The 26,337-nt window shown below is 43.4% G+C and overlaps 1 protein-coding gene and 1 long non-coding RNA gene across 2 annotated transcripts; both read left to right on the top strand.

The window, feature by feature from the left end:
* Positions 1-341: 341 nt before the first annotated feature.
* Positions 342-10,679, top strand: LOC119459453 (boophilin-H2-like). The gene is made up of 4 exons (XM_037721225.2): positions 342-972; positions 2,210-2,392; positions 4,514-4,690; positions 10,578-10,679. Exons 1-4 carry the CDS (start codon positions 900-902, stop codon positions 10,658-10,660), a joined length of 516 nt encoding a protein of 171 aa, XP_037577153.1. The 5' UTR covers positions 342-899; the 3' UTR covers positions 10,661-10,679.
* Positions 10,680-17,877: 7,198 nt separating this feature from the next.
* LOC119457913 (uncharacterized) lies at positions 17,878-25,469 on the top strand. The gene is made up of 4 exons (XR_007467769.1): positions 17,878-18,034; positions 21,689-21,871; positions 24,346-24,525; positions 25,040-25,469. It is a non-coding gene; the product is annotated as an uncharacterized LOC119457913 (long non-coding RNA).
* The last annotated feature ends 868 nt before the right edge of the window (positions 25,470-26,337 follow it).

Below are 26,337 nucleotides of genomic sequence, written 5' to 3'. Positions count from 1 at the left end.
GACTGGCGATCCTGAATTCTTGGTCCCTTGCCAGGCTATTGAACATTATGTTTGTCTTCTGCACATTAATCTTCAAGCCAATTCTTACACTTTCTCGATTAAGGTCCTCAATCATTTGCTGTAATTCGTCCCCTCATGACTGTGCCTATGCTAGCTTGTAAATAGCAAATAGATTTGCATTAGTCTGTATCTCTCCCCCTATCCGTTTACTACGCACAGCCGTGTAAACTATAATAAAGGTAGATTTAGTAGCGATTCGCCTTCTCTAAGGGCTCAACGACACGTTAAACCTTAATCTTCGCAACGCAAGATCAAGGTTTAAGATCAAGATCAAGATGTCCCGGTAAAGGAGACTCATCGCTATACAATGTGCCGTTCGAAAAACGAACCGTGTAGAGAAATCCTTGCTTACTTGTCTTCTTTTAGAAACGCTCAAAGAAAACTAACTGTTTTTCTCGGCCATGCAAGGGGATTGTACAATCTACAAGGGCGATTGTAGAATAAACACTATTATTGTAAGCATCAATACCGGCACAAACAAAGAATAACTATATTGCGATTACAGAAATTCCTTTATAAAATATAAAATAAAATGCTGCCATAGCGTAGATGTAAAACGATAGCCAGCAGTGCATTTACACAGATACAAAAATACAGGTGCACGCAGAAACAAAATATTGGCACCGATCTTCTTCTCACCGAAACAATGTTGCCCATAGCTACTTTGTTTCGTGCAAACACACAAAGCCATTGTCAAAAAGGGTAGGCTCTTCTAAAGAAGAAGCGAGAAGCTGAAATCTGATCTTCATAAGCAACAGTTGTTCTGCACCGGCAACATATTAGGCTGGAGACAGAGCGTCATGTTTGGTGTTTAAGCAGTTCTTGCTCATGACCGCGCAATGATACAGGCGCCTAGTAACCGGCTTGTCAATTTCTTTCTTCTTCTGTGTTCCTACCTGGTCCTTGCACAAGGTAAGCAATTTTTACAGACATGTTTTACATTTTTTCGACATGTTCATTGGTACATGTCGAACCCTTTCACAACATCAGCTTCATCCCATTACATCGAATTTGTGCCAATCATTGAGGCCGGTTGATTTCATAACTGATTGTAAGCGTGGATTGATGGACAAATGCACATGTTTGCATTGATAGTACTTTCTCCCTCCCTCTTTTACCATTATTTTCATCCTTTACCGCTTTCCTCCCGCGTAGGATAGCAAACCGGAGACGCGTCTCGCTGACCTCCCTCCCCTGCTTCCTTTCCTCCTCCTCCTCCTCCTCCTCCTCCTGTACCAATAATTGCAGGTTTCCTATCACAAAGTATGGACACGAGTGCCGTTTTATCGTTATAACATAACTCAGCATAGTACCACCTTAATAATATGGCTAATAAATAATAAAATAATGAATAATTTTGACAATGCACGGCTATCTGAAATCTGCGTTTTCGATGACCATAGCCACTGGTGTAACTAAATGAATTAATACATATTATATATAAAGAAAATTGTATTCAAAGAAAGAAGCACAAGTTAAAATTTGTGCACGCATAAGACGCCCTTGCGTGACTTTGTTGTCGTCGCTGTATTCACATTTGTAGACTAGATAACAAGCTAAACCGTCGTGCTTTTCTTGTCCCATAGAACAATGGGTGGGGGGAGGGGGGATGGCTATACCTTCAATACTAGCGCAAATCTCCCGGAAAGGTTGGGATCCTTGTTTGGTTTAAATGTTTCAAAAATATCACGGTATCAGCTGGACCCGTCTTTAAGTCTGTAAGAATTCTTCTAGCTTTAGTTAAATTATTTACGGGCATCGAACACGCAGTCGATCCTGAAGTTTGCAATGTTTCGTGTTCAATTACACCTGGTTTTCATGGAGCCACAAATAAAAGATAACGTTCCTGTAATCACAAATATAGACAGCTTTCACAAGGTAATTACTAACATCATTTAGAATGACACAAGACACTTATTTTCCTTTCCTGGTTTAAAATTAAGCTTTCGTGTAGGTATCCTGGCAATTTCCCAACAATGTGTATCCGCAAAATCATCTCAGGTGTTTAGTTTGTAAGGGATGGCCCATATTTCGGCACATAAATTTCTGTACCACACGTCTATTACATGAATATACTTCATTACTCCCTAACTCCAGAACATATACACCTTATATACGACTCCATCAATGTAATTTGACATATTTTCAGCCTACACTGCAGTAACATCGTATAGGTGCTACAAACCACTGGAAGCTGGAATCTGCGGAGCAAGAATACCCAGATGGTATTACGACTTAAGAAGCGGAACTTGTAAAGTATTCACGTACAGTGGCTGTGGTGGAAACAGTAACAATTTCGCTTCAGAACTGAAGTGCCAAAAAGAGTGTATACGTAAGTACAACAAAGCAATCATCTGTTGTGCCGTAACCGTTCATATAACCTGCCTTTTTGAAGCCAAACAAACCTAATTTTAGCCTCCTTTGCGCGATACAATGCAACATATTTTTTTCTTTCATTACAGTAGGAATGATACAGACGCTCGAGGCGCGACCCCACTGTCGGCGCCACCGCCATCTTTGTGGTTTATCGCTATTGACGGCCCATGCTCGGCTAGCACGCACGCAGGCCTACAGTGTCTCCAGAGATGCGGAGAGCATTTGGCTACAAAAATGACTGAACGAAGTGGACGCACAGTCAACGTTTCGCTCATTTGGCTCTGTGGCTGAGATAGCACAGCGTTTAACCTTCCGCTGCGGGCATAAACGTTGTACGCGCCCACAATCTAAGCACACCAGTGTTGCCGATGAGCGGCTCATTCTATATTCTCGTCTGAGCAGAGCGGACAGTAAACATTACATAACCTAAGATTTTGCAGGGCGCTGACTACGTCCACGGTGTACCGTCAGGCTCACTTCGGGCATAATCGAGATGCGTCACTTGCAACGCCGATGGTCACGTGGCTAATCATGCCAGCGTATTGAGATGCCTGTTAGCTTCCAGGAGATGCCTGTTCCTTCTGCGCATAAGAAGTTGCCTTGAGTACTTCGTCCTGCCAAGACGTCGCACCAGCTAGAACAATGTCCAAGGAGTTCAACGGAACACTAAATTATGTTATCGATGTGAATGCTACGCCGTTCCTGCGAAACTGCCTTTTTTGTGTGTAAGAGAATTACATGACGCTCCACAAAAATATGTATTTGCATTTGAGTGCTTTAAAAATCTTGAAGAAATATTTTGGTTCTGGGAAATACTCGTTAGGTTTCTATGCTGATCACTTATGAGGGACAGTTGATAATAAGTTCATTAGCTGATGACTATCCGCCAACGCGCAATCATTTGCCGATTTCCGTGTTTAGTGGAATAGCATTCTGAATTGTTCTTAAAATTTATGTATGCCATCTGTACTACCGTGATAAAAACACTTGCTATTCAAATGCTGTTGTATGGTCAATTTAAGAATACTTGCTAAAGCTTGTAGCAGGGAGAGGTATCTAAAAATAATATTTTTCCACTTTGAATACCCATGCTAAGCTACTCATTGTGATAACACGGACGTATATTTTGATTTTACCGGAGGATCTCGCGGATGCCGAGTGAAGATTTCTTATCTTCTTCACTCCGCCTAATGCTCCTCCATGCCACCCTACTACAATTTGTTTGCCTCACATTCATTCTATCCCTCTATTAGATCTCCGGTTCTATATTTTATACTTCACAGAGCCTGTCTGCCACATTTGAAGTTCGTCCTCCACATTGAAATAATCGACACCAGCATGGCATCGGTAATCGAAGAGTCCCATTCACTCCCATAGCTTATAAAGCGAAGCTTTCCGTCTCTCTTCCCGGGGTTTGGCGTTCGCGTTGTGTCCTCACTGGATAATTTGTGGACATATCGAATATATTTGGTTCACTGGATTAGTGCTGGCTGCTGCCTTGCCGAGTAGACAACTTGGTCCACAATGTCGAGATTGGGTATGTGCGACTGGGTCTGTGCCATTAGGTACGGCTCCACAGTAGAAACCAGTGTATGGGCTAATTCTCGGACAGTCTTAAATGGATTTGCCACTATGACAGCAGGGTTATGAATCCTTAAGTGCTCTTAGATATGTGTTCTACGTTTTGTGCATACACCTTTCTTCAACATTCTTGCCTCACGAGGCATCACACAACCCTTCAACCTGATGACGCAGAGAGCTCACCGCTACAAGTGGCGAGACTTTCAACAGGTCACTTGCTGCTGCTGTTACCTCGCGGACTTAAGCAAGCTTCGCTTCATTTGTAAGACAATATTGCGTTGGATCTCCATGTTGTTTTTCTGATCTGTTGACGTTGGGTCTTTCATACCTGCTTGTATATCACGCGGAGTGGTCTCAGATGTTTTAAAGTATGTGAGCCTCCGTGTTTCAGGTTACTAGTAAAGCACGGACCGAATGTACTGATTTTTATTGCTTTTCGCTTTCGATAATGTTTGTATAATGTATATTGTAACTAACATTTATTTTCAACTTACAGCAAGGCATTTGCAACGGATTGTTTGCAGTCAATTCCCTATGCCACGGCCATGCAACTTTGGTCCACACTGGCACTTCGATCCCATTACAAACACCTGCAATAGGTATCCATGGGGCCGCTGTGGAAGTAACGCTAACCGCTTTCCATCGTGCGAGGCTTGCATGAGGAGATGCACTAGTAAGTCCCAGGAAATGCTCACTTCGTTAACGCATTGATATCGAATATTCAAAGAGAGTTATGTGGTACGCATTAACGACGTGCTGGGGAAACGGAAGGGTAATCTCTAAACCTAAGTATATGAAATTACGGGCTCGAGCCCTCAATAACCCTGTAAAAATATAAATATTATTTATGTCATCAGGTCAGAGTTACCTTCTCTCTATGGGAGTGTGTTTCTTGTTCCGTAAATAGATTCCAACTAAGCTGTTCAAGAACCCTAGAAAGGCTTTGAGGTACGAAAGAGAAATCCACGTAGCCTGAACATTAGCACATCATGGAGATCGCCTAGTGGTATAGATCACTTTCATGTCGTTATCGGTTTTGGTTGTGGCGCACGTACAGTGGCGCCGTGGCGGGTAAATAAACTATTTATTTAAGAAACAATAATGGGTTAGCTTATGTTCTAATAGAAGAAATATAAATCAATCGGCCACAAAAGGAAGCAATTTAGTTACTTTCTACTGGTTTTGTTGCTTTGGACCAAAAAATAACATTCGCGTCTGAGCTCCACATTCCGTATAGCATGCGGGAGACATTTGTCCTTTGCCTAGAGATGGTCATGATTTCAAAAAAAAAACTGACAAAAAGAGGAAGTTTGGGGCCACAAATCTGTGGTCCACCTAAGAATAAAGAAGGCCAATGCAAATGGGCTATTCCTCTTTCATTAGGTTATCTGATGACGACCGGTTGATAGCGAATTCGCACTGTGTCGAGATACATTGGTGACGCCATGTTCCCTGTGCATAGCGCTTAGCATTCACGCGTTGTTTCCCGAAATGCTAAGGTTTGTTTAGCTTGCCCACACATGTACAGAAGCTAACACGGATCTTTACTTGAGCTTTCGGGGATAAGGGGAGAGCAGAAATTTTGTGTTGTTATTATCCTGAAACCAATAACGTGGTTCAGGAGTTCCTCTTTTACACGTCCGCTTTTGCATATAGTACGGCCTGCAGTGACGAATCAGGATGTCGCCAGATGTATTTCAGGTAGTTTTCTTTGCCTCAAAACCGTAGGTTTCTATAGATACACTTGGGCGCACACAAATATATTCGGGCTGCAGGGCTCGGTAAATATCGAAATACGATTGTAACGTAGCCCTGTACACACACGCGGTGAGGTGCAGCCTGTATTTTTTTGACATAGTATACGTCTATTCCATGATGCGTATCAAGCTGGCTATAAATGTTTTTCCTAATATATGTGGCTATAAAAGCTGTCTTACTCGTGATAGCATATAGATACGTTCTTCAAGCCTCAATACGTAGTTTAAGGTTAGAATATTTGTAGTATTGCTTGCATTTTCTCCTAGTATTTACCGCTCTTTTATATAGAGCTTACGTTTACATGCGAGTAGCAATGCCGCATTTCTGCCTTCGTTAGTACTGTACCATTATCCTCCCGTGTTATATATAAGATGACTGGCAAACAAAATGCTGGAGCAACCCTTGCAGCATTTTGCATTAAGGAGAAATTTCAACAGAGGAAAGCACCATACGCCCATTCAGTGTGTTTCTTAGTGTAATGTGGTGACAGGCCTGTTCGTCAATGCTGTCTGATGTAAGGACGTGGCCATGGTGGCTGAAGCGCATGTAATGTTTGCATTGCATGTTGTTTCGTTTTGCTGTTATTTTGACTCTCATTCTGATAGCCATCAGCTAGAAGGACCGATGCTGAGTTGTTGGGAAGGTGAAAGTTTTTCTCAACTCCAAAGATTCCTGGACCATTAAATCGCTCTCTAGGTCGGGGGGGGGGGGGGGAGTCTTTCTGTTACTACTCAATTTTATAATCAGTTTCCCGTTTAGTTTCGTTTCTGAATATCCTGAAGCTCGTAATTGTATCGCACGTGAACGCCCACTTGCTATAGTTACAGGATTATTTAAAAATAGGATGAAAATTACAAACTATAAGTGCTCCACGTGCGTAGGGATCATAACTAAAAATTTCGAAGCAATAAAGAATGGTCCGCAGCTGCCACAATTTCAAACACTACACAATGTGGCTGTCCACTTGGAGCCACTAGGTTCCTTTCTTTTTCCGTATACACAGGTGTTTAGCATGGCGGCCTTATATGAAAACATCACTTGTTTCAGGAAGGCTTTTTTTGCCTATTTTAAAGCGGCTGCATTGTAAGGTAGAAATAAAATGAGGAAGGAAACTTGCGTTGCCGTCGAAAACAGCTAGTACAAATGCAAAAGTCATTCGCAATGGCGGCCCTCGCAAGCTGAATCCAGAAAAACAGATCACGGCTGAAACGGGAAACAACGTGGAAAACATGGACAAATTTGTATGAGCCAATTTGTATGAGATTGTGAAAGAAAGAAAGAAAGAAAGAAGGAAAGAAAGAAAGCGACAGAAAAAGCATACAATAGACGAACATGTGTTTCACGCTGTTTCTCATTTCAGCTATGAATCCGTACCGATTTGGTCAAGTTTCGGTGCTTCTAAATATGCACTTACTTTTCGCCAGATAATTCCAGCATTCTGTGACACATGCCCTCCGCAAGTAATCCTCAGGTTCCCCGGCAAAGCCACGAATTGAGCACCCAGTAGAGGTTTCTGGCCATGCCTCCTGAATGCCATGTCTTATGTCTGAAGTGTGGTTCAGGCGCAACAAAACTAAGAGGAAAGAAGAAGGACAGAAAGAGTGCCAACTTGCAACTGAATTTATTACATCGAAAGTTTTGTTGTGCCAAAACCACATTTCAAGCACGAAGCAACTAGCCCAACATCGCATTCTGCTGAATTCGATGTCTTATGTCGACAAGTAGGAATTGTGGGCTAGCTTGTAAGTGATGTAAAGCGTCAGAAACGGATCACGAATATAGATGAAGCTTACGGTTTTGGAAGAGAGCGTTTATTCTGCTGAACGAAGAATTACTAAAGCCCTTATCAGAGCAGAATATAAAACAGAGAAAAAATTCTACGACAGGCTTTGCCATAGATTCACTGTGTTTATAAGTAGTGGCTCCCACAGGCCAATCGCCCATGGACTACATGCAACATTTCTCTGCATAATAAACTGGACGGATTGGTGACAAACGCATCGTTGAATACTTGAATACCTTACACCTCGAAAGACATCCTCGCTTTTCTACAAACAATATCGATCGTGGATCGCTCAGTAATGTGCGTCTTGAAGTATGTATCCCCAGTCGTGGCAGTGCAGCCCGACATGTATCGATACAACCAATATGAACCTCATTACGATGCTAAGCTTGACACAGACTTAGACATCATTGTATGTGCACTATGTAACGGTTTCGACAAGACAGCGGTAAAAAATACACGACCTGCTTAATTCACACAATACACGAAGGGTTCCTTAATTTCAACAACAGCGCTTTATGTAAACGTACATCACATCTTTTCTTCACACTCTGCGTGTAACGCTGTTCCAGATAAATGCATGGTCAGTCAAGTACTGATGGAAATATAAAATTTTCTGCGATCTTAGGACGCATATTTGCGGGCACTGACTCTTTCGCATGGCTTTTAGGGTTACCAATAGCTAAAATAAAGTAATTTTTTCCAGCGTGAGCATCCAGTCTAAAATATAAACATTTGTTCGCATAGCCGGACATGAATATTCAGTAGCGAGATGAAAAATTACAGTTTTTCGTTGAGGTCAGATACATATTCTGGAGCTCTTTATTCATATATTGTTTACACTTGTGGCTCAATTAGGCTATCTCATTTGTACAAATTCAGCAACACTCATGTAACGATGACGGTCGAAGGCAATGCATTTTGCATTCAATTAATGTAGCGACAAAACGTATGGCCACCGCCAAAACTATTTATGAGGCGTGTACCGCAGAGGGGCTCCTCCTTCGCTCTTCCCTATGAGTATTCGGCGACATCTAGTGCCACCGCCCCGAAGCCTGGGGGGGCATCCAAAAAAAATGGCCCGCTGGTGCGTGCAAATGGTGAGAAACGAGTCTTGCAGCCACCGGAATCCTCTCTCGCGATCCTTTCGGGACGCACTACGCCATCTAGTGCCACTGCCGAGAAGCTCGCGCGTGGCTTCTGAGACGAGTAGCCTGGTGCGTCGGCGCTCGCGAACGCCGAGTTCGACTGCGGATTCATTAGCATTCTCGGGATACTTCACGCACTTAGCGGGGGCTATCTACCTATCTATGTCTCATCTCTCTCTCTCTCTCTCTCTATATATATATATATATATATATATATATATACGTTTCTATGTATCTATGCCCGTAGAGACCCGTTTTCTCGCCTACCTGGGTCACTAGGTAGTCCCTGCCCGAATTTTAGCGCATACATACATACATGTGTACATGCATACATGCATAAGTAGCCCCCCGAAAATGCGTGAAGTGCCCTAATGATGGTAACGCATTAAAATGTACCCGCGCTTTGCGAGTCACAACCGCTGTTATACCCATGGCGCTGCTAATCTCACAACGGAAAAACGCTCCCGCAATACTGCATAGGCCACATGTTCAGGGCTGGACATACCCTTCGCGTGGATGAATGGACGAGCATGGATGCACGTTAAGGAGGGCCGTTATTTCACTCCGCATTTCAAAGACATGTACACGCAGGTTTGCGCAACAAACTGACATTCAAACATCTACACCACTGTATTAAAACCAGTGGGATGAGAGTAATATTATAGGCTAAGTTATAGTGAAGGTGAATGTCACCTGGAAGTGTTTTAAAACACAAAAATAGCAGTAGAATGGAGAAGTTTAAGCTAGTCTTCTCATAACTTAGATAACAAATAACGAAAGTGCGCATGGGTTACAGTACACAAATAGTGTATTGCCTAAGAGGGGAACAGTGAACACATCTAATAGAAAGACCTCGCCTAAGTAAACAAATGACGTTGTCAACATTCAAACAAATTCACGGCGCAAGCTAGACGAAGATAAAGAACACAATGACAGGACGGGCGCCAATTGAGTTTTTTAAATTTAATTATGACACCTACTAGGTCAAACCAGAATATTGCTCTCACCAGTGCCTATGTCTGGCTCGGTGTACTGAGTATAAATTGTTTTGATAAGTTAGATATCGGTAAATTTAATCTCCAATGAATTGTTAATATAATTTTTTTTTCAACTCACCATAGGCAGTATTTGCAATGGGTTCTGTTCGTAAGTACTATTTGTCATAGGCCAGCTACGAACGCTATTATGTCCAGCATCGAGGTATGCTGAAATCTTCTCTTACGAGCAAATTCTAGTGTAACAGCCATTTGTGAACACTATTCCTGAATTGCAAGTTCTCGCCTACTAGACGTTAAATTATCTCATATATTTTTGCGATATTGACATTATTTTATTTCCTTGGAACGACTTCACACCGCGGACCAGATAGCGTACCACCTGTTTTGTATATATCTGCGATTGCGTTCCGTAGTTAACCTCAGATTCAATCAGCCGCATGTGTCACGAAGTTGCACAAAACGCCGAAGCTTTAAATCTGTGAGGCCTCGGGCGCTCTATTGAAGCTGCGCAATGTTTCGTAAACAAAGTATTTATGCGACAAGAGTCATGTAATGTAAGACTATCTGCTGTGCGGGAGATGAGCTGGCGTCACCTGATGAAAACAGCTGCTGCCGCTCGTGCGATCGGTGCCCCACTAAACGATTAAGTCATCTAGAGTCAACGTCCTTGTTGTGACTCTCCATTTTCTATGCATCACTTTATCTGGGAGTGTTTCCTGAACGTGACACAAATAGGCTCCTTTTGAGAAGCAATAAATGATTCCGCCATGAAATCGCTTGCTTGACAATTTGTGTCACCAAAGGAATGTCTGGCACATTTCACAATTGTTCTATTAACCACAATCCGAATGCTCTTTGTTTGTTCTGTTTCAGATTACAGGGCACGTGACGCCTGCCGTGAACTCATGTGGATGGAACGTGCTCCAACAGAACCGACAGAATTACACTACCAATAAATACTCTGATTGCCTATGTAATTGCCGTTTACACAAATTTAACATTTAAGTGCCAAATGTATGCCTGTTTTATCACCTAGTCTATGCTAATATTGAATGCTTTATATTTTAGAAAAACTGAAAATCCCGTAGTGGGGACACAAAGTAGCTTTCTACATGCTACATACTATAATAATAAATTTAGACTGTATACCATGTCTTAAATGATGCCTACCGGATGTTGCAGCAATACACTTAAACCAGAGAGCACAAATTCAGAAAAAAGTGCGCATGAGTCCTTCGACATAACTATCATTTTTGCCTAGAGCTTGAAGTGACAACTAAGACGCTTCCTACTACAAGAAGTACTTTGATTATTTTTAAACTCACTTAAGTTGCTTATTTCCTATCTGTCAGCAAGCACGCATTTTTTCTTACTTTTTACTATAGCGTGAACTATAGAGTGAACATTAAATAAATGTGACAGGCAGAAGTAGTTGACATACTCGTCCCAGGCTGGGGATGATCCACCTTCCTGCAAGTTAAGTAAATCTGCTTTCGTTACTCGCATTGAGAACGTGTCAGCGGTCATTATTTACTTTTCAGAATCGGCTGATGCAAGTCAGACGCCAGAGTGTTCATTGAGGAAAGCCCTCACGATTAAAAGAAAAAGTGTTTATAGCGTCACAAAACGCGCAAACCTGTAGGCGCGTGTTGAAAAGGGAATAGGCAGATCATTAGCAGCGAAAGGATAGTGCATCGGAGTCGAGTGCTCCGAAGACTGCGAAAAACCCATGTTATCATGACTGCTTTTTGATTCATTAACGCTTTCTGCAGGGAATTGTTAGAAGTCGCAGAAGATGCAAATCAAATCAAATCAAATTTATTTCACATCCAATACATGATGTAGGCGGCACAGACAAAAAGCCAAAATCAATTCGGCTGGATCTGTCTGCGCCCCTTTCAAAATTGTGTAAAAAAACAATAATTAGCAACAGCAATCAGACATTGTTAGGTAGCATTTTACAGTGGCAGGAGAGAAGTCTAAATATATACAATGAGAAAAGTGTGGTTCAAGCAATGTAATACAGGGAAAATCATCGTTGTCGCAGAGCTGTAAGAAATTAAGTAAGTAATCAGAAACCAAGTGAATTTAACAAGGACGGTAATGAGTGAGAGAGTAGCTGTGTTCCATAATTTGTGCGTGCGCGCGGTATGAACCAGGTCGCATTAGGACGAGTGTTGTATATTTTAATGTTCTTGCGTAGGCTAGATAGGTGCTCAATAAAGTGACTCCCTTGCTTTCTTTCTATGAGGTACCGTTGCAAGAGCAGTTCATTGAATAACAAGTTTACAGGACAAACTTGAAGTTTCTTAAAAACGGGGTTCAGTGTGTGCGTCATAAGCCGAGTTGCTAATTGCACGCACAGCTTTTTTCTGTAGTAGAGAAAGTTTAGTAATGTCTGACCCTGTTGTGTTTCCCCAGACAAGGTGACAGTATTTAAGGTGTGAAAAAAAGAGAGAGTTATACACTAATAATTTGACGGAAGTGGGCAGAAAAGAGCGTACCTTTGCAAGGGCACCCACGACGCCTGCAAGTTTACCGCTGAGCGAATCGACATGTTTATTCCAGGTTAAATGTTCATCAAAAATGACGCCAAGTCATTTAACTGAGGAGGTTACATCCACAGTTGAGTTTCCAATAAATATACGGTCAGTAATATTAGCCCTCGAATTTTTAGGTTGAAATAGAATGGCTTTCGTTTTGTTAATGGTTAATTAGTTAAACTTGACACCACCTATTAAGCTTATTTATTGCTGAATTTGCGCAAGTCACCAGTTCACTACAGCCAGCAGACCTAAATAATAAGGTGGTATCGTCGGCATAAATAATATATTTAGCCGCTGAAGTAATGTTTGTTATGTCGTTAGTATAAACATTAAATAATAGCGGCCCAAGAATGCTCCCCTGAGGCACCCCACTCACGCAGAGCTGTCAAACAAATGTGGCAACATTCAGAATACTTCGAGTTCTACCGTGTTTCTGTTACATTGCGGTTCTTTTTTCCCCAGTGCCAAATACATCCGAATTTCTGATTTCTCTTCCAGCAATGTGCCATAAATAGGTTTGCGTGGGAAGCCATGTCATCCGTGAGCTTTCCGCGTGTAGCCAACGAAATAAGTGCACCTGGAATGCCCAGTGACGACATAAAACATTACACAACGTTATAACTCGCCATATATTGTGCGCTTTTTTGCTATGGGTATATTCATCACCCAATCTGCGGCAACTGTTCATGCCTGAACACATTCATTACAGTATCTTAACATGCTTGAGGACGCTTTCTCACGGCTACAACAGGGATGCCGTCAGCCTGCGAAACTAGAAGTACTTGAAGACTAAACCGTATCAAAATTATTGCAGTGCGTTCCCATGGCAGTTCATTGTACTGCTAGCTAATTATTCTGCAACGAAGTGTAGTATTTCGAGAGAAAGTTTATTTGTGTCTGTTCTGATAAACGTGTTACCGATAGCAATGACGGCATGAATACGGGAGCAGCGCTTGCATGTGCGCAAAAAACGCTTAGGCACGACACCTGAGCAGCTGACGGCAGAGTTATGTCAATAATTGTTCGTGGTTGTGGTTTTGTGCGGCATGAGTGACATGTTTGTTTAGTAACTGAAAAGTGCGTTATATACAGCATGTCCCAACTATTATGCACCACGATTTAAAAAATATGAAAACTCCACCTAGCTTCACAGAACCAAGCTAATGTTGTTTTCCGTCGCTTGGAGATACCCAGATACTTTTTTTGCATTCCACCTAATTAAACAATTAATCCTAATTAAGTCATTAGCTTCTCAAATATTATAATTAGATTAAAAGTGTCCATGAGAAAATTGTAGAGCAACATGAAAAACTCACGATACAGCTTTCTGTTGCTCAACACGTGCTACATAAAAAGTGTTTTCCGAGCGTGCAAGAAGCCCGAGAATACACCCAATATTGCAGCACGACTGGCCACTAGAGGCACTGTTATGATGTCATTGAAGTTTTTTTTGTGACTGCACCAAAATAATTAGTTGAGAACAGTGAGATCGAATAATTTGAGGTAGCTCATGGGTATTTTTGAAAGGTATATAAACAGTGAGTTGTATGCGTACTAACGCATGCGACTCAAACGAGGAAGTAACCAACAAGGATGAGAGGTTTTGGACAGCGCAACAATTAATGGAGCAGAAAAAAAATAAATTATCGGTGTACTTTAATAGAGCAGATAACTTATACTGTACTTGAGTAACAGAATGTTTCTCAAGGGAGAGAAAACGTAATCTACCGGATTACACGCTGTTATAGGACAGTAAAATTGCACGCATACGTAGCTGACCTGAGACATCGGTAATTGAAGATTGCTGCGAGAAGACTTCGCCCTGCAGGGAAATTTTAATGTGTTTAGGAACATCAAATATTTTTTGGCATGTCCGTCCATATCTACCCTCTTTTCCGCCAACTTGGTCCACTGAGTGTGGGCACAAATAGAGAACTTGAGAATAAACAACTTGGACCATGCGGTCCCTGCAACTGATGTGCCATGGGTTAAGTTCCAGAACAGACAACATGGGCCATTGGATATGTGCAACTGGCCATGTTATGCTAGGAACCCAATAACGGAAAGTTATTCCAATCTCTTTCTATTCTATTTCTGCCATTGGCCTTCCACGATTGTTCAAAACGATTTGGACCACAGCCACTTTGCCTGTATGTCACATGACGTCACGAAAAATGCGAAACCTCTGCATCTGATATGACGTGTACGTACTGATTGTGCATGCATAGGTCGAGCAAAGCAAATAAAAGAAAAACTGTTTTCGATACTTTGCCTTTTTCTGCTTTAGCCCTTTCATTTTCGTTATATTTTTTCCGCGCGGCGCCAATTTCGCTTTTATTCACGTCACCTAATAACACCAATGAAACCTCATTACATCCATGTAACGTCTACGCACTAAAGGTTCATTACTATGCGAAACAAAACTGGAAAATTTTCGGATTAGCCGGCGACTGCCGCGTTCCGAAGGCAATAGAAGAAATCTGCCTGCCAGTCACTCTGGCACTGGCTACTTCCAGCTTCTGACGAGAATGAATTTTCTGAAATAATAAAAATCTTGCGTGGCACGATTACGCTGTAGAGGCCTTTCGACATTTATACGACATCGCTCTGCTAAGTCTTCGTCATTAAGGATTCATTTTAGCTTAATTTTCAACTCCCCGTTGCAGGCCACCGCAATATTCGACCCGCTGTCGTATTCTAAGCAAGAAGAGGTGAACGAATGGCAGACGGCAGCTCGATTCTCCTAAAGCGCTTGTGTTGTCTACACTTCCCTCTGTTCCTGTTTGTGCGCGGTTCACCGTGTTCTGCTATGTGATTCTCCTGACCTAGTTATCTACATTCACGTGCACTAGCTTGGCCCGTATACCAAGCGCTCTCCACTTCCTTGCGCTCATCGCCTTTTGTCATCACCTCTTCTTAGATAAGAAAAACCTGTCAAGTTAGGCAATGCTATTCACATTCATATCAAACAAAGTTTACCTGTCATGAACGAGAAGAGCATTTCATTGAGCTGTTCAAAGAACGCTGCTGGTACCACCAATTGCTTGCGTTTTCGGGTGACGTAAATTTGACGTTGGGAGTGTGCGAGTCAGTACAGTATAGGCATGGCAATTACTTATACTTAAACAAATGTTCTTGCTTCAAATATATGGTTCCACGTTTGACTATTGAATATTCTATTCGTATATTTCGTACCGGCTATGTATTTCGTACCGACTATGTGCTATATGCACTTTTAAAACTGATATTTGCTCACCTCAACGTATTTTAAAAGGAGGCATTGCAAACCCTCCCTGATTTTCTTGACTGTGGCTAGATGCTTCTGTCTTGCTGAATAGTCCACACGAAGGACCACACTAGCATCTTTACTACACTTACAGGGGTCCTGGCTGCTGGCCTTGTTTTATTGCGATAGCAATTATATGGACACTTCTACCGGATTTCTGCCGTCGCCGTCGTCGTCGCCGTCGCCATGAGGTTCCCTATAGATGATGATGATGATGAAAATGTATTTATTGGAGGATGGCTCGAAGGCCTATTACCCTATAGATAAAAACCTTCGCCGCGCGCCGTATGCCCGAGCGGAAGCGTGCGGGGACGCGCGCTTCACGGAGAGCGAACGCACTCAATCACCCACGCGCAAGAAGGAAGCGGGAAGCCAGCGCCGGAGGGAGCGCGGGGGGGGGCACTTCTACGCTGCCAACAACCGCGCTCGTCGCTCGTCCGCACCGTCTCTTATCTCCACACGCATCTGACCTTTATGCGCCGTTGCATTCGCCGCTCAGTTTCCGTTGAAGCGATAGACCGCACGTACCTTCGCCCGCTGCGGCGTATATACGCTCGCTGCCAGCGTTTTGACAGTCGTTGTCTGCAGTCGTTCAGTGTGATCTATTCCTGTTTGTTTGTGCGCGCTCACACCACGCTTGTTCATTCAGTTAGTAATAGTCGGGCCACATTTTCCAACGCACGCAACACATGCAATGCTGCCCAGATAGGAAGTGCAGCACTACAGGTGTGTCCCTTCGCACGCGCTGCCCACGGGAAGCGCTTCTCATCAACATCACGGTTTCACACGCGCCTTCTCGTGGTCATCGAGTCTCTCTTCATGTCGGTCTACTTACGCCGCAGCACACCTGCTTACTTAATCAGCTCATGTTTACTACAATTCATATTGCTACCAAAGCCGCTCACCTTACTTCGTATGACATTGCTGTGTTGCTATCGCATTCATTGCTTCGCCCTTAGGGCGAAACTGTGACATTTTTTTACAGAATTACCAAGTGATAAAATAAATGATACCTAAATATCTTCATTGCAAGAAACATCTGTCATCTCCTTGAGCTATCTTTCGCCGAGTAAAATGTTGCTTACTGTTGCATTACCTACAGGATCAGCCCGTTGCAGTAGGCTTAATTATGGGGTTTTACGTGCCAGAACCACGATCTGATTATGAGGCACGCCGGAAATTTGGACCACTTGGGGTTCTTTAATGTGCACCTAAATCTAAGTACACGGGTGTTTTCGCATTTCGCCCCCATCGAAATGCGGCCGCCGTGGCCGGGACTCGATCCCGTGACCTCGTGCTCAGCAGCCCAACACCATAGCCACTGAGCAACCACGGCGGGTCCAGTAGGCTTTCCGACCCTGTATATAATGTCATGGCAAAGGGTGCCAATTCCGGAGAAAGTGTAATGGGTGGTCAATTGGGTCATGTGGTGAGGCTCTCCAGTTCTTCTTTTCTTCACTGGCACGTAAATAATCACTACCGGGTCAAACGCTGCGCAGAATATTATTGGTTACATGTCGTTTATTGACCGCTTCAAGAAAGCTTCACTTTTTAGATGGCGTGATGTAGGTTCGATCTGTATAATTTTGTTCTTTGTCTAGTTCATGGGCCATTGTATCCAGCGGCTGCACTACACCAACATTTAACGCGAGTATCTCGCGCTTCGCAAACCTTCGCAGCGAGAAGCTTGGCTGTGCGTTTACCTTCTCTGAAAACACATGTGCCACTTATTATGTGTCAAGCAGTACTGCGCAACATGCAAAAAATAGCATGCCCTTTGGGGCGTCGATGCCCTATCCACCGGCGTGGACCGATAATGGCATGCGTCCTCCTCTGCACAAACTTCCTTTCTCACCCTAACCTTCTTTCTAACTGCATTCTGTCCAAAATCCTACTTTATAGCATCAAAACCTGACCTGCTTTACTAAAAATGCTTTGCAATAGAAATCTGCGTACCTTTGTTCTGCTTTCCCGAAGCGCCGAAATCTGCAGCTCACAAAGACCGCAACTACCTCGCGTAGCGTTATTCATTGCTAACTATAATCCCTGAATTTCTATTCACGTGTCGGTAAGTTAAATAAAGCATAGTAAATTGCACGTGGGCAGGAAAGTTCTTATACTGAACACAATCGCACTTGTAGAGAGAAAAAAACGCCTTGGGCCAATAGAGAATTGTACACGTGTAACGAGGAACGCTACAAGAATACGACAATTTTTATCCTTGCAGCAACTGCGGCTGTGCTCAAATTAACAAACAATAAGCAAGATAAAGTCTTCCGCTATAGGATTTGCGTGCTACAGGTAAAAAGAGGAAAACGGCGTGAAGTCATTGTGAGGTGCATTTTAGAAAAAAACTGCCCTATATATTGCGCCAGGGATATGTCCCCTCGCTGTGCGTAAACCAAGCTTTCGCTAATTTGGCGCATTCAACCCAAAACCAGCAATGAGGTTTTTATGCTGCTGTTTTATTTTCACGATCTGCGCGGTTCTAGTTTCAGGTAGGTTTTTACCATGTGTGCTTATCGTGAAGTACAAAGGTGCAGAAGCGTCATGATTTGAATAAGTCAAGATTCAGCAGATTGTTTTTCTAAGTAAGCCATCTTTCTGCGAAACGCCTTGGAAAAATGCGGACACCGGGCTTTTCTCTCAATTATCTGCTGTCATTCAACAATTCATCGCTAAACTGAGCATAGTAGAAGGACAAGCCTAACACGCCGCTAAAAAATCTGTTTGCAGATTTTTTAGCGTCTGATATTTGCATCTGTTAAGTCATCTCCACAGTCAATAGAAATGAGCTAATGGTGAAGACATTGTGATACTCTTATGCTTTGTTGTTCCCCGTCCGTGCTACCAGAGAACGTATATTCTCGTTTTTTTTTTTTTTTACGAACGGTACTCCGATCAAGATTTTCAAAACATGCAGTCTACATATAATACGCTGATGCCGAAAAGAAGGTACAGAATGTTCGCTCTTGTGCTAGACCACCAAAACCATCAGTGTAGCATGAGATCAGCGTCGGCTCGGGCTCAGAGATCACAGCGCTATAGGTGAAGCCAGGATGCTATAGGTGACTACTGCGCACTTATATACACAATGAGAGCTCATGTATTGATAAGCAAACAAAACTTCGTGCTTCGTACACCTAACAAATTCCCCTTTTCTTGTGGTCTCCTTCATGTGAAATATTCCTATCCAAGTAAACAGAAGGACTCTTCTCTATGGTGATCTAAACAAACTTCATGTGAGTTCATTTAAAGGTTAGGTTCGTGCATGTTAAAATCAACCCATTTGGGATCACCTACAAATAGCCTTGCAACAAATTATCGAGAAGCTGGAATGAAATTGTTGAGATGCGTTGGTATATTCATTGTGCCAATTAATATTTTGGATTGTGTGTGAGACTGAAAAAAAAGAGGTCTATGTGAAGCATCAGAGCAGCAACAACGTAAGAAACACGCCGTGACACATACGAATGTGAGTCAAATGGTTTCCCTTAAATACCAGATGCACACAGGCTTGTGAAAAGCTTTGTTATTCAATTTTATAGCAAGTCTTCATTATAAATCTTTTGAAATAGACTTGTTTATTTCACTAATGTGCATTGGCGCATTGTTCTCACCTATTTTTAAGGAGAAACGTTATTAACAACGTAAAGAACAAAACTTGGAGGACGCTTAAGCTTTGAGAGGGGAACGCGATAGCATTCAAATATCCCTGACTGTTTCTCACGCTTCCCGGCTACTGCAGCTTATGTAACCGTAATCTTGACCTGCAAAGGGTGGCATTGAACGCTATGCACTAAGATGAGTTTTCTGGTTCTTTTTTTTTGTTCTTTTCCCCGCATGGCGGATGCCGACGCTGCCGTGGATGCGCGGAGGCGACCGCCATCTGGATGGTGCTTCAAGGAACCCACCGGGGCGCATGTTTGTGTTTGAGGCTTGGGTTTGAGCGTCCGCGTAACAGAATTGTGTTTTCCCGTATATTACAGCGAAGCTCCGTGGATTTTACATGTTCGTTAACAAATCTGCGTGAGCCAAACCCAGCTACCGAAATGGATGTAAAATCACTTCATTCAATGCAAAAGCTTACACGTCTCATCACTTGCATATGCATTTTCAGTATATTAGCTGTCATTAGGCACCTATTTTCAAGATTAGTAGACTCTCGGGTAGATTATAAGGGTTTCTCAAAGATCGCCACTCTGCGACCCGCGTTGACCATGTGTACGCTGCACCGCCCGCTTTTTGTCGTCGTTCCAAGCGCTTGCGTGCCTAGTTTCCTTCCGCTATATCTAAACGCTGTGTCCCGTCTATGTCATGTGCTTCACTGCTTCGCTAGTAATCCACCTTCAGAGCAGTGGAGTGGCGTGTGATTTTTCATAGGGATTGCTAAGTTTTTTAAATTACAATCCGACGCTATCATGTCTGAAGGTTGTTAGTCGTACTTTACTAATTTTCCGACGCATCTTACTTTGAGAAATCCAATTGGTTCAGTAACGCGTATGCGCCACGCGGAAGGCCTGCAGTATTTCGGGATGTGGGGTTCGGGATTATTTTTCTCTAACAGGCAACGCCGCCAACGCCGACACCGGATTTTCGACACCGGCTCTTAACGCTGTCGCGTGAATAAGCATAGCTTCGATGAACCTGTATGTTTCGATTTCCGCCTTAATATAAGTGATTGTTTCCAATAACTTTCACGAAACTGATTGAGCAGTCCAACAAACAAGAATACCATAGAAAAATGACAAGCTTGCATTGAAAAATTGGAGGATGCTTAATTAAACTTCGGCTTTAGGAGTGGAACGTGATAGCGTTATCAGGCCCCGTTCGCATCGCATTTTTGTTTCAGTGAGCTTCACCGCAACACAGAACGTGAGAAAGCCAGCTTACAAAGACCAAGCTTATACCGATCCCTTTAAAGTCGGCTTCACCTTTAAACAGCAATGCATCGCTAGGAAGACGTATTTCCAGTGGCAATATAAGTCGTTTATTAAAATGTGAAGGCCCTAGCATCTTTTCTATTGTTTTATTCTATTGTCCCGATGCGCGTGCGTGTCCAAAACACGTTACGCAGGCGAAGTCCCAATTTGATATGCCAGGATTTGAGTGCCATTTGGATAGCATTTTCGAAAGTAAATTACCCGAGCGCCCCGGGTTGGGATGGTAGAAATGCTGGAAAAGGGGTTTGTGTTTGAGTTTCCTCGTAACAGAATTATGTTTTATCGTACATTGAAATTACAATCCGACGCCACCATGTCTGTAGGTAGTGGTTAAGTCGTACTTTACAATTTTTCTGAAAGATTTCACTGTGAGAAATTCATTTTTGTTTACAAAAACCCTGCACCACGTGGAAGGCCTGCGCGGTCGGGGTGCTTCGGGATGATTTTCTCCTTCGCTAGCACCTTGCGCCACGCGGAGGGCCTGCACCGTCGGGGTGGTTGGGGAAGATTTTTTTTCACCATGGACACCGACATCCACGCCGACGCCGGATTTTCTGCGACACGGGGCCCTTAACGCTGTCGTGTTAAAATACGCTGTGTTTGCTGCTGCACCATGGTATAGTCCCCTATTGCCGGCGCCAATTAAGCCCCCTGGTCTGTGATATAAGTTTATTTACTTTCGCTATTATTAACCCACTTAAACAAAGTAATCAAGACATGTTTCCGGCACCTATATAGCTTAGTGGTAATACATCTGAGTCTGGCAAGGAAAACAATACTCAGATAGTGACTATACGAAGTCTTAAAACTCTGAGCCTCGCCAGCTGTTCATGAACTGTTCCACGGCATCTTTATTCATCAGGACCAGGTGCCGGTAAGAATGCGCCAAGAATGAACACTCGACAAATTCAAGAAATCTCGTGGCGTAAACAGCTTGAACCAATCATTGTAAGGTTACATAGTAAATCATCCCCTGTTCTGCTATCGCTGTAAGGCGTATTCGCTCTCTTCTGACACTTCATTTCTCATTTCTTGGAATGTCTGACTTTTCTATGGTGCTGTGTCTATGTCGTTTTTTTCTCTAACTGCAATGACAAAATAAATTTTGGTTGCATGTAAGCTATGTAAACTAGATAAACTGCAGCAAACTTTACACCAGACAGCTCGCACTCTCTCATATATGTACTCAGCAACACTTTTTTTTTCCAGCTGACTCAGAGACACGACCAGCCAGGTGTTCTAAGCCACCGGAAGCTGGTAACTGCCGAGCATACATCCCTACTTGGTATTTTGATTCGAATATGACAAGATGTAGAATGTTCGTATATGGTGGTTGCGGCGGAAATGACAACCAGTTCCATTCAGAAAAGAAGTGCCAATCTGTGTGCCTAGGTGAGTACTTCGAAAGTACAATTTTTTTTCGCCGCACTAAGATTTGTTGTCTTGTCAGCAACAGAACCAATGAGCATTGTCTTATACCTTGTATTCACCCTATCATCTTACAATGCGTTTATATGTAGATGCGCAGGCGGCACATATGTAATTATTTTCGCTGAATGTAAAAGACAACACACGTATGCAGACTGCAGCTTGCTCCTTGCAGCACTCGTTCGCAGCAACGACTTCAAGGCAGCAGTACGCGTATTTTCAGGCATTCCTATTTTTCAACTTGAGCCTTCGATGCCTGTTAATGAAGGGTCGTCTTCATGCCACCGCCATAGTGCCATCTTGTGGGTTGACACATGCTAATTTCTAGAATACATCTGCCACACGTAGGTTCATCAACTACTCACCCGGTCCGTCGCTCTTGCTTTTTTTCCGGTGCACAAATTCTACTGTGCCGGTTGGTTATTCTGGGGAAAGAATGAAGAGGCGATAACTGCCGATAGGTTGCTGAAGTTACCTGAATGACACTGGTCTCACCTACGTAAACGACGAAAGAAATTAAGACGATTCAGGAGCACGCACGGGTGTCCGAAGTAAGATCCCACCAACTAGCCAGAGCGAGTTGGATTCGTAGCAAGGTTTGTAGTTGTGGACATACTTGTTTTGAAAGCATATACAAGGAGGTTGTGCCGGCTGGTGTGGGCGCAGACATTGTTATCGCTGGAGACATAGCGACAACGTCGGCATATGTCGTCAAAATACGAGCGCGGAGATCGTCGGAAGAGATAGCGAGGGTGTCAAATAGGCGATCGTCTTTAATAGTGCTAAGCAAGCGGCTGACATGTGGAGTGATGGCAGTGCCGGAAGTGCGGGAAGAGCGTTTCCCTTCAAGCTCTTCACAAATAATGGCGGGGATCAATTTTCGCAAGTCTGTCGCAGCTGGCAGAAGGTAATAGGGGTCCAAGTAAATACAAAGGGACTGGATTTCCTGAAGGAGCTGGTAAATGGGGGTAACATCTTCCACAGCAACGTTCTCAGTAGCAACGTTCTCAGTAGTAGTCGTGGAGGGAGAGAGGAAATAGAAAAGCAGAAGGCAGGGAGGTTAACCAGAATAACGTCCGGTTGGCTACCCTACACCAGGGGAATGGGAAAGGGGAACACAAAGATGACAGGGAGAGCTAGGAGGGAAGGAAAGAAGGAAATTAGCGCTGAGTTCTTGGCCATCCAAGAGGAGCTCCAGGCAGGAGCAGGGCAAACATTTGGCGGATGAGAAACCCCTACATCGCTAGTAGGAAAACGCGTCGTTCTGGAACAGTCCGATTAACGGTTATGAATATATATTCAGTGTTGCTCGTCATTTCGGCACTCATCCATGCACCTTCATTAGTGTTGTTTTCTCTTGTGTAGTGCTGGTTCTCCAAAACAGAATTGATGCCATTTGTGGGTCTAGCCACCCCTGAGCTAATTAACACACATAAAGTTCTAGCAGTTCATGTGCATAGCTTATGAGATATGTGCTGCAATTCTTATCACTGCACCTCTGTGTGCTTTACTGTCGGAGTATCTCCTTTCGCACACCTGCTATCTGCAAGCGTTGAGAGGGATCACTCAAGTTTAAATTATTATGCGAAGTTAACGTCCAGCATGTGCTTCGTAGTACAAGTTCTGCAAGGCCCTCAAAGTGGAGATTGCAGTGATTTCATCATTTTCAAATCAGAAGCGAATGACGCGATATGCTCTTATCTCTCGTACGCAACGTTAATTTCGGATGTGCTTGGCGCTGGAGGAGCAGGAAGTACGCTAAATGTAGAGCTGTTTCTTCATACCAACACATACCCCCATTTAAGCAGATTACACGCAATACACCCTGCACTGTACTCGTACAAATGCCCCCTTTGTAACGACTACGCTTCCCTATATCACACCACATGGGCATGCCCCAAAATACAGCTAGCCCCGCATATACCCAACCCCACACCCGAGCAGTGGGAGGCCTTGCTGACTAGCTCGGACCCTCGTGACCAGCAACAACTGGTGCGGCGGGCCCGGGAAACAGCAAGAGCCGCAGCTATGAGCCCGGGACTGAGGGCACCTCCCAACACAAGCAGGAAGACGCCTGCTCGTTTTTTCTTTTTTCTCTCCTAATAAACGTTTTTCCTCCTCCTCCTCTTCATGGCAAGCGCAGTGTGCCTGTACAACCGCTGGGGTTAATGGTTTGAGCCTGTTTTACGACAAGCAGAAAATATTTTTCTAGGACAAGAAAACTAATGCCACACCTGCGTGTTAGGGTGATATTTTCTTTTATTGGCTGCGCGGGGACGGGGGGGGGGGGGAGTGCTTAGGTTTACTATGAGTAATAAACTAACACGCTGATGACACGCGTTACGCAATAGCGTCGTCATAGTTTAATAATATTAATGGAATATTTTATTGAAATGTCAGATTATTTCTAATGCTTTGAACATATCTTAAAATTGCAGCACCATGGCAGCGGAAACGTGTCTGCAGTCCTAAACCTAAACCTGGAGGTTGCAACATCGCTTCGTATTTCTGGTATTTTGATCCTGTTTCAGCCACTTGCCATAGGTATAGGCGCGGCCTCTGTGAACGAAGCGCTAACAAGTACCCATCGTGTCAACAGTGTATGGCGACTTGCACAAGTAAGTCCTAGTCCTAGATATTATACGAACAGGAATGGTCTTTCGTCGTTTTCATGTACTTAATTCGTCATAGAAAAATCGACCAGGAATATGTATATTTAGCACCACTTCTAGGCGTCAAAGGTTTGTCATTATCCCGTGAATCTATATAAAAAGAAACTGGTTGAAATGTTCTCCTTCTTTCACAATATTTCTCGCGTAATCGCATAGGCTTTCAGTGGCAATTGAGGAAGGGTCACCACTAAGGACATCAATAAATGCCTATTTCATTTGTATATTGACATGTGCCTACTGAACGCCTCACACTCTCACTGATGCAAATCCACCATTCGTAATAGAATGTTGCAACTGTCATTTTCTTTGGTAACATCTTACACGCCTTTTGAAAGGGCTGCGCAACGTATCTAAACCTGTTTTGTTTTCAGCGTTTACTCACATTCTGAGAATAACTCCATGCTTTCCGCCCTTTTCGTTACTCTTTGATCGCTGAAATGCTTTTTTATTCTCTCCTTAGATATGGATTTTCGACAGATATGCCGGTCGCTTATGGAGTCTGAACCCGGCCCAGGTGGACCTGAATAGGCAACTACGTTCAGCTACTATTCTTTATCGCTTACAAGGACGGTGTTGGTCATGTTGCCAACGCTTTGATGGAGCTTGAAAATGAACCTTTCAATGCATACAAATAACAAACTGTGTTGTATTCTCATCCTAGAAACAAGCTGATTGTGCCTACCAAAAACACGGAGTCTGTCTTTCTATCTGTCTGTTTGTCTGCCTATGTATCCAACCGCTTTCCCACCAACTTGGGTCACGGGGTAGGCCAGGGTCTAATTCTTAGAACATTGGGCTGCTACGTGGAGAAAACCAGGGCTCGAAACCTAGAGTGTTTTAACGTTAAACCATTCCAATCTGTTTCTATTTCTGCCACAAGCCCTTCACTATTTAAAAAAAAATACATTTTGCCACCCCCATTTCACCTGTCTAATACGCAAGCTCACCAAAACCGGAAAAGCTCCCCATCTGATATAACATATACACACTGATAATGCATGATTAGTCCAAAGTAAAAAGTATATCTTATACGATTCAACATCTTTTTCGCCATCAACGTACCGCTACTGGTCAAAATTATTTGGGAATGCGCCGACTTCGCCTGTCTACCATACGCCGTCACAAAGTAACGATAGCTCAGCCCGCCAAAGGTGTACGCGCTAAAGATATGCCGAACTAAACTGCATTTTTATGGGGAGAATGCTCGAAGGATGCCCTTTTCCAGAATGAATAAAAGATGGCTGCTCACCGGTCGCTCTTGGCACTGGCTATGCCTAACGGCCGGATAATGGGTTTTTCTGCGTATAATGAAAACTTTTGCGGGGCAGTATACAGTTTTCAAGACCTTTTGGCATGATGCGCTACGTGGCTATGCCAACTCTTTTTCCCAGAGTATTAGGTTTAGAGGCATTCTTCACTTTCCGTTACACGCCACCATCATTTTTGACTAGCCACCGCAAAACGAAGCAAGAGGAAGCGGTGGAATCGCAGACGCCGGCACCGCCCTTCTCACGGCGTTATATAATTTCACTGTTCTGGCTTGAACCCACCGAAACTCTCCCCACTTGTTTGCACTCCTCGCCTCCGTCGGCGTAGCCAGTGCTATTCGCCTTCAAAACATACAAACGTGAGCTCCTATAAAAGAGGAGTGCGTATGCTGGGCAGTTCCAACAATGCTATGGGTCACCAGCCGATGCATGCGTTGGCAGTTACGTAAATTTGACATCAGCAGATGGGAATAAAATCAGAATGGAATAG

The sequence above is a fragment of the Dermacentor silvarum genome, chromosome 7, assembly GCF_013339745.2.
Source record: "Dermacentor silvarum isolate Dsil-2018 chromosome 7, BIME_Dsil_1.4, whole genome shotgun sequence".
Lineage (NCBI taxonomy): Eukaryota > Metazoa > Arthropoda > Arachnida > Ixodida > Ixodidae > Dermacentor > Dermacentor silvarum.
This window is presented reverse-complemented; position numbering and strand designations above follow the sequence as displayed.